General features: G+C 44.5%; 2 protein-coding genes across 4 annotated transcripts; both read right to left on the bottom strand.

The window, feature by feature from the left end:
* Positions 1-198: 198 nt before the first annotated feature.
* On the bottom strand, positions 199-4,509 carry LOC101780831 (putative transcription factor bHLH041). Its single transcript, XM_004968975.3, has 4 exons — positions 4,232-4,509; positions 3,424-4,132; positions 1,152-1,514; positions 199-803 (listed from the first exon to the last, which is right to left on the bottom strand). Exons 1-4 carry the CDS (start codon positions 4,348-4,350, stop codon positions 681-683), a joined length of 1,314 nt encoding a protein of 437 aa, XP_004969032.1. The 5' UTR covers positions 4,351-4,509; the 3' UTR covers positions 199-680.
* Positions 4,510-5,500: 991 nt separating this feature from the next.
* LOC101779886 (dual specificity protein kinase zak2) lies at positions 5,501-11,845 on the bottom strand. Of its 3 annotated transcripts, none has more exons than XM_004968972.3 (14): positions 11,521-11,845; positions 11,367-11,445; positions 10,889-11,259; positions 10,537-10,795; positions 10,224-10,449; positions 9,999-10,149; positions 9,611-9,901; positions 9,257-9,518; positions 7,623-7,857; positions 7,390-7,540; positions 7,090-7,281; positions 6,499-6,552; positions 6,039-6,141; positions 5,501-5,919 (listed from the first exon to the last, which is right to left on the bottom strand). In XM_004968972.3, exons 1-14 carry the CDS (start codon positions 11,533-11,535, stop codon positions 5,897-5,899), a joined length of 2,412 nt encoding a protein of 803 aa, XP_004969029.1. In that variant the 5' UTR covers positions 11,536-11,845; the 3' UTR covers positions 5,501-5,896. The 3 variants fall into 3 exon arrangements, with proteins under 3 accessions (XP_004969029.1, XP_004969031.1, XP_004969030.1); XM_004968974.3 differs by having other exon boundaries at positions 6,499-6,557; positions 11,521-11,838; XM_004968973.3 differs by lacking the exon at positions 6,499-6,552 and having other exon boundaries at positions 11,521-11,838.
* Between the last annotated feature and the right edge of the window lie 387 nt (positions 11,846-12,232).

Raw genomic sequence — 12,232 nt, 5'->3', positions numbered from 1 at the left:
GAGAGATGATGGAAATGAAAATGAGTGGAGTAGAGCGGAGATGAGAAGCACCTGTGTGCGCTGCGAACAGATAAAAATGCGGTTACAGTGGGTCCCTCACTTGCGGAAAGAAAAAAAATTGCATTCTTTGCCTTGCTACTTTGCTAGGTAGCGTTGAACTGGATCCCGATGCAAATGCATGTGGTGATACCACAATCCTTTCGTGCGTGCACAATTCTTCATCTTTAGTGCTCATGCGAGCTTCTGTCCTATGTACAAAATTCCTCCATTATATGTTGGTAACCAAGTGCCAGCAATGTACATATGGACCACCTTTTCTCTTCTAGTTTTTTTTTTAAGCGGCGGTACTTACCACTAACCATGCATCATACAACCTAAAACCTCAGTGTGCCATCATCTGCAACTTCGCTTGTCACGTTAGGGCAACACACAGGGTTTCCTTACTTGCTAACCACAATCTAATATAACCTTTTCTAGTTAACCACCCATGCCAACCCGTCGTACCACGTCGTCCGGTACGTTTAATTTTACCCCTTCAAAGTCCAACGTTGACTGATGTGGGCTCAATGCGGATGGGAGCGAGCACGCGCGCATGGCGATGGCTGAACCGGTCGCTTCACAGCCAACCTGTGGCGGAAGAACCGAGGTGGCAGGGGCTTACGTGGCGGGCCTGCTGCTGACTAGGCCGCGGCCACGAGCGGTGCCGGGGCGGCGCAGGAGGATGAGGAGGGGAACGAGGTCGCGTCGTGCACGGTCTTGGTCATCGTCTCGTGGAACAGCGCCTCGTTCCAGCAGTCGCCGTCCTGCCATGATCACAAAGACACCGAGTCAACCAACAGTTACGTGCTGATTTGTCTCAAGAAGATCGAAATGAGCAGCCAGGATGGCGTGTGTAGTTTGTCCGTTTACAGCAGAAGAGCTTTATTTGGACCCATTCCTTCCTATACATGGAGCAAATAATATATAATTCCTGAATTCTAAATCAGGCCAAACTCAATCCAGAGATGTCATGCATGCTGACTTTTTCTTGTTTTACTTAGTTTCTTTCGCAAAGATGGCACGGCACGTAAACGAGAAGATTAGTTGAGTGGGATGCAATGCAAGAAGAGAGTAATTAACAATGTCATCAGCATGAGCTAATGAGGCTTTACCGTGATGTGCAGCTTGATGTTGGCGCGGGCCTTGAGCGGCGCCTGCGGCGAGTAGGTGTCGGCGTCGACGGAGAGCACGCTGACGCCGCTCATCCACCGGAGGCACTCGAGGACGTGCAGCACCAGGTCCACGATGTCGCACTCCACCATCACCATCACCACCAGGCTGATCACCTGCCGGTCGCCCGATGCCGCCCTGCTTATATGGACCTTGGCCCTCCGGTGGTGCGCCGCCACGGCGGTGGCGCCCTCGCGGGGGACGTACCTCTCCAGCCTGGCGTTCTTCTCCTCCAGCTCCGACACCTGCGCCTCCAGCGTCTTCAGGAAGCTCGCCGCGTTGATCAGCACCGTCGTCTTGTCCTTCTGCGATAGATGCAACGTATATATGTTACACGGTGGTTTAACAAATTTTATTTCTTTAAAAAAATGTCATGGCTAATGTTTATATTAGAAAAATTGTAAAGGAAAGAATATTGCTGTGATCCTGCTATAGTGGTGAATTTAAATGTTTCTAAAGTAAAGTTAGCATTCAATTTCTCCATTGGAACTACGTCGGAAGCTGCGTATCACCTTTATCCTTTAGCACTTCCTGATTAGTGGGACTTCATTCACCGGGTGGCTTATCCTAACCTAACCTGCTGTCCTCTCGGCTGATTAGGACAGCTCGGTCAAGCATGTTGCTAATTAATATCCTCCAGTTCTACTTCTATGCAGGCGACAGGTTGTTTCGGGGCAACCACTGGAAGCTGTAAAGTAATGTAGATGGTGATGTGGCTTTTGTTCTCCTTCCAATAACCCAATACTCCTTAACAACCTGTTTAGGCTTTTGGACCTTTTTGTGGTTGTTGCTTGTGCCTCGGGCACCAACTATTGTCAAGTTGCGTATTCGTGGGCCACAGTAGTAGACATCCTTCCAATCGCCTTCCTCGGCTGATGTCTTCCTTGGAAAGAAGAAAACTATGGACCAGCTAACATGCTTGACTTTCTAAGTCCTACTTTGCAACTCAGCAAATATTTTATTGTTATCATCCTCTAAGAAAAATTGCTATAAGAAAATTATTTGATCTTCTTATATATATAAAAAGATAAACATGCATATCACTTTTATTCTAATAGATGCTATAGCGATATTCTTTAACAAAAGAATTCTTTTCTATTTATGTATGTTATGCCTTTGGCTGCGTATTCTGATGCAGTACAGAAAGACAGCACCATGCATTGACCAAAAGTAGTGTCATTTGTTAGCAGCAACTTAAACAATTTTGCTGAAAGCTTCCACCAGCTCCTGCGATTTATTAATACATAATCCTAGGATAGCCCTGTTTGTCTCCGTCACAATTAGCTCCGATCCACAAGTGTACTTCCTCTTGGAAGCTTCCATGCATTGTATTGGACCTTTTCCGCTTGTGCAACTAGGGACCATTTATCTTAAGAATCTATTCTAGGGCGCTTCTAAACACCTTCCTCTGCCAATGTCCTTTCCAAAAGATTGCTACCCATCGCAAGGCTGGACATAGTGGCAAGACTTCCATCCTTCCAAGTCACCTTTGAAAAAAGACCAGAGGATCGGATCTATTCTCTGCCTCATAAAAGCAACAGGTCTTGGCACAACTTTCTTGGGGTCCCTTTCAGACCATCCTATCGTAAATTGACAACCTAGAATTTCATATTTTCGTCCGTGTGACTATGTTCTAGGTTAGACTGTCTCTACAATAGCGCAGGTCAAGTTGTTGCAACGGATCTATATATATATCCATGTAAAGATAAACAACAAATAATGTCAAATGCATTGCTTAATCTTTTTTCAGCAAACTTGATCGGTGATATCATTTGTTGTTTAATCTCACACATTAAGATTATATTGTCCTATATTAATCTTATATGAATATTACAGTTTTATAACAAACAAGACCATTTTTTTTTTGCATTGGACCTTAGAGTTTATATAGCAAACACCATTTATCAATAAATCTGAATGCCAACTAGTTGAAGGTGTGTAAATGTATGTCCAGACCACCCAAGTTCGAGTTCTTATCGAGACGAGTTAGATATATCTTCTTTTTAATGGCGACACATTTAGCTCCTCCTAGGTTGGTTTTTTTTTATGATCAACAAGTGAAAGGTGGAAACTAAACTTGCACCAAAGGATGGTGATCATGCCATGCAGATAGTGTTCATGGAAAGATAAACTGGTACTCCTAATTAATAACAATGTAACAACCAAGGAGATTTGAATGAAGAATGAATGGATGCATATTGCACAGTTGCATACCTTGGAACAAGGTGGGAGGAGGGACCTCAGTGTGAGGAAACTGTCGTTGAGCTTCTCCCGCCTCTTCCTCTCCGACATCATGTGGTAGACCTGGCTGCTGTTATTGCTGCCGGCCGCCGCCCTGGTGTCCTCCTCCTGCTGCCGGCCGCCGCCGGCGGCGCTGCTCAGAGACGTCGTCCCCTCCGGCCCCACGGCGAGGCTGGTGCTCCTGACGGTCACGTTGCTTGCGTTGCCCCCGCACGGGCGCGGCTGCGCTACGGCGGCTAGGGCGGCCGTGGTGTCCTGGCTGAGCGGCGGCGACGAGGACTCGGAGGAGGATGGCGACGCCGAGGAGATGATGGCCACCATGGCCCGCATGAGCGCCTCGTCCTCGCCGCCGGCGAACGGGTCCTGCGTGGCGGCCGGCGCCTCGGAGTGGTGCGACGACGAGAAGATGCCCGCGGCGGCGGCGTCGAGAGAGAAGAAGGTCGACGAGGAGCCGCCGCTGTCGATGGAGAGGGAGCGCTTGGAGGACAGCGACGAGGACGAGTACACCGGCTGCTGCTGCTCTTGCTGGTGCATCAGGTGGTGGTTGTCGTCGTTCTCGGCGAAGAAGCTGGCCGTGTCCATGCCGTCCACCGCATTTCCGGTAGCGGAGCCGCCGGAGAGGTCGATGCCGGCGACGCCGAAGCACGCGGTGTCGTCGCCGGCGAGGAAGCTGGCAGCGCAGCTGCACAGATCACACCACATGAATGTTAATAACAGCGTGCGGTCAAGTTCCACTGAATGAGCCAAAAGAATGAAGCAGGCAGAGCACTAGTGCACGTACTCTGCTAGAGCTGGCCAGAAGGGGTCATGGTCGTGGAGGTCGGGAGAAGGGTGGAGGCCGGCGAGGTCGCCGTCCTGCAGCTGCTGCAGGTCCTGCAGGCAGGACCACACTTCATCCATGGATGACGGATCTCGACGGCCACCAGGAAATTAAATCGAAGCAAAGCAAAGAGATGGATGGTGGCGGAGCTAGCAGCTAGCTGGCGGGCCGGTGGCGGCGAGAGTGAGTTGGCGAGCAGCGAGGCAGCTGCTTTATACGCAGAGCGCGGAGGAAGAAGCCGATGCGATAGCAGGGGAGTTGGTGTGGACGTGCGGTTCTATTTGATTTTTCCAAAGGAAGAGGTGGCGGATGCAACAAGTGGCCCGTAAATAAAATTAGAGAGGGAGAAGAGACGTAGTAGGGTGGAATAGTCGCTGCGGGTTGCGGTCAAAGTCGCGGCGGGGGCATGCGCGGCGCGGGCGAAGCTGCAGCGAAGGCCGGTCAAATTCGGAGATCACGGTCAGTCCTTCGTCGTACTCCCTGCCTCGGATCGCCCAGGCCAACGGTATAGCATAGCAGCCAGCGATCATAAACGACAAGGGTAGCCAGCATGGGAAGTAACATCTATCCGCAATTCATATGCAATAATCTTCCTGATTCCATGTGCGTACATGTTTTTTTTTCCTAGAAAAATTGTTGATTCCACTTGTAGGCAGGTTTGGGTAGTTAAACAAGGCACACAAGATGGTGGACAAGCTATGACAAAAGTGGGGTCTTGCATAGTTACATGCGACAGAATTGGTCGTCAAGGATTTGTTTATTGTTGTACATTGGATGAGTTTTTGGCATGCCGAGGGGAGAATTCTGGGTCATTATTTGTCGCGTGCCCCGGGTACTCGGAACACGACCCGGTGTAATATGGGCAGTGCAGTGGGAAATTGTGGGTCATCAGTAGAGCAAATATGTCATGGACAGTTGGAGAAATGGTTGCCCTAGCTAACGCTTCCATCCTTCTAATATTTTTTCTTCAAGGGTTCATCCTTACATATAATATAATATTGATACGTGTGTAGATATAATCCAACGTTTTCCAATCAAGTAAAGCGCAACCTTATAACATTTAGTCCGTTTTCTCCAGAACGAGTCACCGTGCTAAGCGTCACAAATTAGGAAGCTGGCTGAAGAAATTGGACATAATTAGAGAGGGTTTTCTCAAGACATAGAAGAGCTTAACAATAATTAATTGGACATACTTATATATAGTGAGGGTTTTCTCAGGACATAGAAGAATTTAACAATATCTAACAATATAATTAATAAAGAACAATCACATACTTCCTTCATCCCAAATTACTATTCGTTTTGGCTTTTCTAGGTATATGCACTTTAGATATATACTATGTCTAAATACATAATAATAAGATGCATGTACGTAGAAAAACTAAAACGAATAATATTTTAGGATATTATTCTGGGACGGAGGGAGTAAGGTTACGTAAAAGGATCCCAATTTTCTCAACACTGAAGTTATTCATGTCAATCAGCATATTCATATTATGGCACATATATAAGGCTGTGAAAACAATAGATGTGAAGATTGGCATTTGCTTGCTTGACACTTGACAGTCTAGAAACCAGCACGGGTACTTTTGGGTGTTCTGCTGATGAAGACGTTCTGTACGTACGTCAAGTTTCTCGGCACCATGACTCTGCAGATTTTTGGAAACATAGGCAAGTTAAGTGAAGCCAACATACTCGTGTGTCCAGGCGATCCTGTTCAGCTACAATACGTCAATACTTCTTATAAGAAAGTAATACGTCAATATACCTGGACACAATCGAGGCCATGCCAAAAATATGGCAACCAGTGCAACTAAGAGGGGCAACCAATATTTGAAGTGAGTGAACAATAACGAGGCCCTCCACGCCGTCTACATTCAGAAAGGAACATTTAAATTCTTTACGGATCCACACAAAATAGAGAATATATAGCAAAGATAGTCATTTGCTCTGCCGCGTACTTCTTTGCTCTCTGTGAGTTGATTTCCCATATGTATATGGAGTCCGCAGTAAAAATATTATTGTAGTGTTAAACACTCAACAATGCTTAGGAAAAAAATAATTATACCATGTGAGCTTACTGTTCTGATTATATCATACATTACTTTAATCAAGAATTTGTAATAGAGTGCAATTACACCACATAAGAGACACGCTAAGCTAAGGAAGGTTACTAAAATGCTAATCGGTGAACTAATCCCAAATATGAATATGATAAAGGAACTTACAAATTTGAATTCACTATGAACACAGCTATCATGGATGTCCTCTTCATGATTACTCTTTCCTCAAGAAAAAAAAGAATAACAATCGTATAAGACAGGTAAGTAGTAGTAGTGTGCACAAATTAATCAAATTAAAAGTATGCCATTCCAATACAGAATGTGTATTAAATAGTCCAACAAAGTATCTGAGATAAGAGTGCAGGCTAGTGAATTGATGCTTAAAAATCTAAATCATTATCATTTAGATATTTAATTGGTTCCAAAAAATATATATCAGGAAAATTGTACGTACAATTATTAGAGCAAGAGAAAAACATGTCTGTATGTCCGGTTATCTCACTACTATTGCACATAGATAATTCGAACACTTGTAGGTAACCAACGCACATTTATTTAAATTTGAACTATACCTTATCACTTGTAGTTCGAACATGAACATATTTTCACACTAAATATATTTTACTGAATCTTTTATTGTATACTTTTGTCCTAAAATAGCTAGCCACTAGCCCCTGACGGCTATCACCTTACAGACAGAAGGCAAATTGTGAAGAAAAGGATATCATCCACTCATGGAGCAGTGAGAATGTATACCTGACCTGCTGCCGAACTTTTAGCAGTACCAATGTTACTCAGTTCATTAACAATCTGGGCTATGGTAGGCCTTTTCGCTCGGTCATGGTCCACACATCTTAACGCAATTTCGATGCATGTCCTCACTTCCTGAGATGCATAGTACGACGACATTGTTGTTGCCTGCAGCCTCTTCCGCCAGTTTCCATGTACCTGCACAATTAAAATATAATGCAGAAAAAGGCATGCATATACAGCGGTGAGGTACAATAAATTATTTGTGCAAAAGAATGGTTTCCATGTATCGTTTATTTTTCTTACAAGCTTAATAAATTCTTCTGGAGGTGTGTCTACACAATCGAAGTATCCCTTCTTTCCTGCCATCATTCGTATGATTATCACACCCAGACTAAAAACGTCAAACTTCGGACTGATTGTCTGTCTGTGGATGTATTCTGGTGGCATGTATCCGCTACATTAAATCAAATACAATTATATATATTTGTGAAAAACGTAATATAAGTTGATTAATTAATTCTGAATCATTAACTTACCGTGTTCCTGTAACATTTTCGGATTGCGTTATATACGTTTCTACCGAATCAAAGAGTCTTGACAAACCAAAATCACCAATTTTTGGCATCATGTCTTTATCCAACAATATATTTTCAGGTTTTAAGTCCAGATGATAAATGGGATGATCTGATCCATTATGAAGGTAATGTAAACCCTCACAAATTCCTTTGATTATTTTGTAACATGTGTCCCAATCAAGTCTGCATGCCTCATCTACAGAAGTAAATAAAAAGCATGTTACCCAGAAGTAAAATGTAGGGATCAAGTGTTTCTATGGATAAATTTCAGCCAAATAACCCAACTATTTTTGAGGTACTGGGCGTCATCACCTTTAATTTTGTACTTCATTTATATGTTTGTACGATCAAGAGAATCTTATTTCGTATGCTGGATCCCTCTCTATGAGAAACGTAGCACCATCCTCCAGTAGGTACTAGGTAGTTGTAAACAGGGACTAAATGGCGCACTTTTGCCCCTGAGAGCTCTTTTACGGTACACAATACTAGACTATACTAATGTTCGAAAAGAACTAGTATAAAAATATCCGATGGTCAGGATTAATTGTATACTACTAAAACCTTCACATGTGGTATAAGTAGTATACATGAGTAGTATAGGTAGTATAAGGGTATTATGGTAAAAGAACAAAAATGGCATCATTATAATTTTATTTTTGACACTAGCATAAAGTTTAAAAGACCATTCCATTTGAAATATCATTTTTTACAATGTAATAATTACTAAATTATCTATAATGATGAACAGGTAGATCTTATATATACTATATACTACGTAATAGTAGTATTGTGTACTGTAAAAGAGCTCGGGGACATCATGCTGGCAATGGCCAAGCCGCCGGAGGAGTTCCTCGCATGGCCGCAACCCGTCGACCTATGCTTCTTGGTGATGACCTCCCATCGAGAGCCCACTGCGGCGACAGCAGCTCGTTCAACAACCTGCCCTTCTCCTCCCTGAGCACCCCGTGCTCCTAAGTCCTCACCGATGACAGTGCTAGCAGCAGAGCAGTGGTGGTGGTGGGCTGGCGGCCACTCCACTTCAACAGCTCAACGCTTTTGCCATCCTCCATGCGCGGACCATAGAACACATGCACTTTAATTTTTGGGGGCCCATGGACCTCCGCAGGGCAAATTTTAGCACTGACTAGGGATGAAAACGATCGAAAATGGTCGATAACGATATCATCTATATGAAAACGATTGTCGGTTGATTGGAAAGTTTGCCGGTTTCACTATTTAACTATTCAGAGTACTACTCCCATCAACCGGCAATCGTTAAATAAAAGAAATCCGAAAATTCAAATTTAAATACGGTAATGGTTGGAAACGATATCACCTGTACGGAAACGATTCGAAAACGTGCCGTGGTAAATGAGACTTTCGGTTACGGTTTTCATAGGGAAAATTGCCATCCCTAGTCCCAACGCCTCTAACACAACAACTATCAGGGTCTCAGGTAAAAAGACAGGCCCATACATGAATTATTTTTATATATCCAAGGACGACTCAATTGATCATGCTTTCCTAATTTTGTAGCTGACAATGTTGCAGAAAACCTAATATAATCTAAGTCTAAGTAGAGAAAAAAATCATACCAGAAAGGTGCTTGTCAAGGCTTAGACCCTGCAAGTATTCCAGGCAAAGAGCTCTTTGTTCCACACTAGCAGCAACAAGTTTTCCATTGTACTCAACAAGTATTTGTGTTGTATGGTTGCAGTAGCCAACTAACCGTACAATATTTTTGTGTTGGACCTTCATAAGATTATTAAGCTCATTCTTAAATAATTGCCTGTCGCCAATCCACGCCATTGGGTGAAGCTTCTTGACAGCAACCTCTTCTCCATTGTCCAGTACTCCCTGTTGAAGATCTGTTGTTGTTATGGCAAATGGATTCTTGTAGTTAACGGTAGTGCCATTTGAAAAATAGAAGATGCAAGTAATAATTATACCTTGTAAATAACTCCAAATCCACCACGCCCAACTATGTTCTCCATAGAAAAATTACTTGTAATACGCTCTAAGAACTCGAGTGTAAACTCCCTTGTCCTATAAAGCTGTTCTATAGAAGACCCTTCAGCAATATAAATCTTATTCAGTTTATCTACAATTTCGGTTATTGTAGGCCTCATCACTCGGTCAGACTTCACACATTTTAACGCTATTTCGATGCATGCTCTAACTTCACGAGAAGCATATCTCCAACTTGTTTCTGGCACCCGCTTTGCCCAGAGTCCATGTACCTGCAGAATTGAAACTTGATGCCAGCATTATTGCATGCCTATAGGTAAGACACAAACCAATATTAGTGAAAAATGATTACATAGGATTTTTCCTTACAAGCTGAATAAATTCTTCTGGAGGAGTATCTGCGTATTTGGAGTAACTCTCCTTTCCTGCCATTATTTGTATGATTATAACACCCAAACTGAATACATCGAACTTTGGTGAGATTTGCTGTTTATCGATGTATTCTGGTGGCATGTATACACTGCATGGTACAAAAAAACATATTTTACAAGAAGTTAATAATAAGTTGATCACTCCTGATGGTTGTTAACTTACCTTGTTTCCATATCTTCTGATATGTTGTTGGTTTCTAGTGAATCAAAGAGTGATAAACCAAAACCTCCAATCCGGGGGATCATGTGGTCATTCAGCAAAATGTTTGTTGGTTTTAAGTCCAGATGGTAAATAGGATGCTCGAGTCCCTTGTGAAGATACTGTAAACCCTCGCAAATTCCCCTAATTATTTTGTAACATATGTACCAATCAAGCCCACATGATTCATCTGTACAAATAAACAGAAAGCATATTGCCAATGTAAAGTTTAGAGATAACTATTTTTAAAAATGCGGAAAGTAGAGCATAACCATACTAGAAAGATGCTTGTCAAGGCTTTGTCCCTCCAAGTATTCAAAACATAGAGCTCTTTCTTCCACTCTAGCAGAAACATATTCTCCGTTGTGCTCAACAGGCACTTGTGCTACATGATGGCAGTACCCAACTAACCGGATGGTGTTCTGGTGTCGGATCCTCATAAGTTTGTTGAACTCATTATTAAATTCTTCTTCTTCGATCCCCGGTTTCAGATGAAGCTTCCTCACCGCAATGCATTTCCCATTGACAAGTATTCCCTGTTAAACCGTGTTGTTAATATGGTACATGGGTTTGTAGCTAAATAGTGGTGGTGGTGTTTGAAATATAAAAGATAGAAGAAGCAATCATACCTTGTAAATCGCTCCATACCTACCACGATCAATTATGAGCTCTTCAGAAAAATCATTTGTGATATGGTTTAAGAACTCGAGTGTAAACGACTCCACTGGATGCGGAACGCCATAATAGTACCCCGGATACGAGCACGGCTCCGGCGGCTCCGGCTTCGGCTTCGGCGGCTCCGGCTTCGGCTTCGGCTTCGGCTGCTCTTCTGGCTTCTTTTCTCCATCCTTATAATCTTTCTTCTCCTCAGACAGCGAGACGGTGATGACGTGCACCGTGAACCAGAGCTTTCGCAGCTTGGACACGACATCGACAGGGTCGACGCAGCCGATGACCGTCATCTTCTGCGCCCTTGTGTCCATGGTCACGGAGTCGATACCTGAGGTTACGTTGCAGCGATTTGTTGTCGTCAACGAATTCACAAACGAAACTGGACAGAACTGGTGGATAACAGTGAAAACAGAAAGAGGGGAAGTGGTACCATACCAGAGAGGTTGGAGAGTGCTTTGAACGCCTTCTTCTTCTGCTTGTAGTCGGGCAGGTCCACTCCGAGCACAATCTTCATCTGCAGGCATCAGAGCACAAACATGATCAGCAACTGACGGAGCAACCAAAAAAAACTGCAAAATCAGTATAGCACCTTGGTTGTTGCCATCAGACCGACGGGATAGATCCCAGGGGGCAAATAGTGGGTCGAGTCGCGTGCTCTGCCTCGGCGATTGATTTCCGGCGGCGCCAAGTTGCGGGCGAGACCAACGCCGGCGAGCAAGGCGTAGCTGGGTGCGACTGGCGAGCGGCGGCGGCCCACAGGGGCAGCCGGGAAGAGGAGATAGGGGCGACCTGGCTCCGCTGCTGGAGATGCCACGCCGTAGTTGGGCGAGGATGCAGTGGAGCCGTGGAGGAGAGCGGAGCAGTCGCGGTGGGACAGAGCAGATACTGCATCCGTGGAGGAGAGCGGAGCAGATGACTTGTCCACTTAGGGCACGTACAACTGTCGTGGCAGCCGTCGTCTCACGACGGAAGTTTTGCAAAATCCCCCTCGCTTCACTGCAGTAACTGAAGAGAGAGAGGAAAGCCGTCGCGTGGGGAGACGACGGCAAGCGCTCGTGCTCCCAGGCGAAGAAGACGGCTGGCTGCGCGTTGTACGGAGCGTCGCCTCCTCGTCGACACTGTGCGGATCATGGTTGCATGCAAACATTTAATGATTTGTTGACAACCAAAACAGATAGCAGCTGTCTGTGGGTGGTACGAGCTGTCTATTTAACCGTCTATGTTGTAAATTCTAAGAACTTAGAGACAGCAGCTGTCTCACTGTTGTACATGCCCTTATGACTTGACAACCGACGACCGAC

Source organism: Setaria italica, chromosome V (genome assembly GCF_000263155.2).
Source record: "Setaria italica strain Yugu1 chromosome V, Setaria_italica_v2.0, whole genome shotgun sequence".
Lineage (NCBI taxonomy): Eukaryota > Viridiplantae > Streptophyta > Magnoliopsida > Poales > Poaceae > Setaria > Setaria italica.
The sequence above is the reverse complement of the archived record's forward strand: the minus strand, read 5'-3'. Positions and strand labels throughout refer to the sequence as shown.

Excerpts from the sequence above, each read along its gene's own strand:
- LOC101780831 (XM_004968975.3), bottom strand. The coding sequence starts at position 4,350 with ATGGATGAAGTGTGGTCCTGCCTGCAGGACCTGCAGCAGCTGCAGGAC. Across the intron at positions 4,133-4,231 it reads TTCTGGCCAGCTCTAGCAGA|CTGCGCTGCCAGCTTCCTCG; the intron begins GTACGTGCACTA and ends TGATCTGTGCAG. Across the intron at positions 1,515-3,423 it reads TCCTCCCACCTTGTTCCAAG|AAGGACAAGACGACGGTGCT; the intron begins GTATGCAACTGT and ends CATCTATCGCAG.
- LOC101779886 (XM_004968972.3), bottom strand. Across the intron at positions 9,902-9,998 it reads CAGAAGAATTTATTCAGCTT|GTACATGGACTCTGGGCAAA; the intron begins GTAAGGAAAAAT and ends TCAATTCTGCAG. Across the intron at positions 7,858-9,256 it reads CCTTGACAAGCACCTTTCTG|ATGAGGCATGCAGACTTGAT; the intron begins GTATGATTTTTT and ends TTACTTCTGTAG.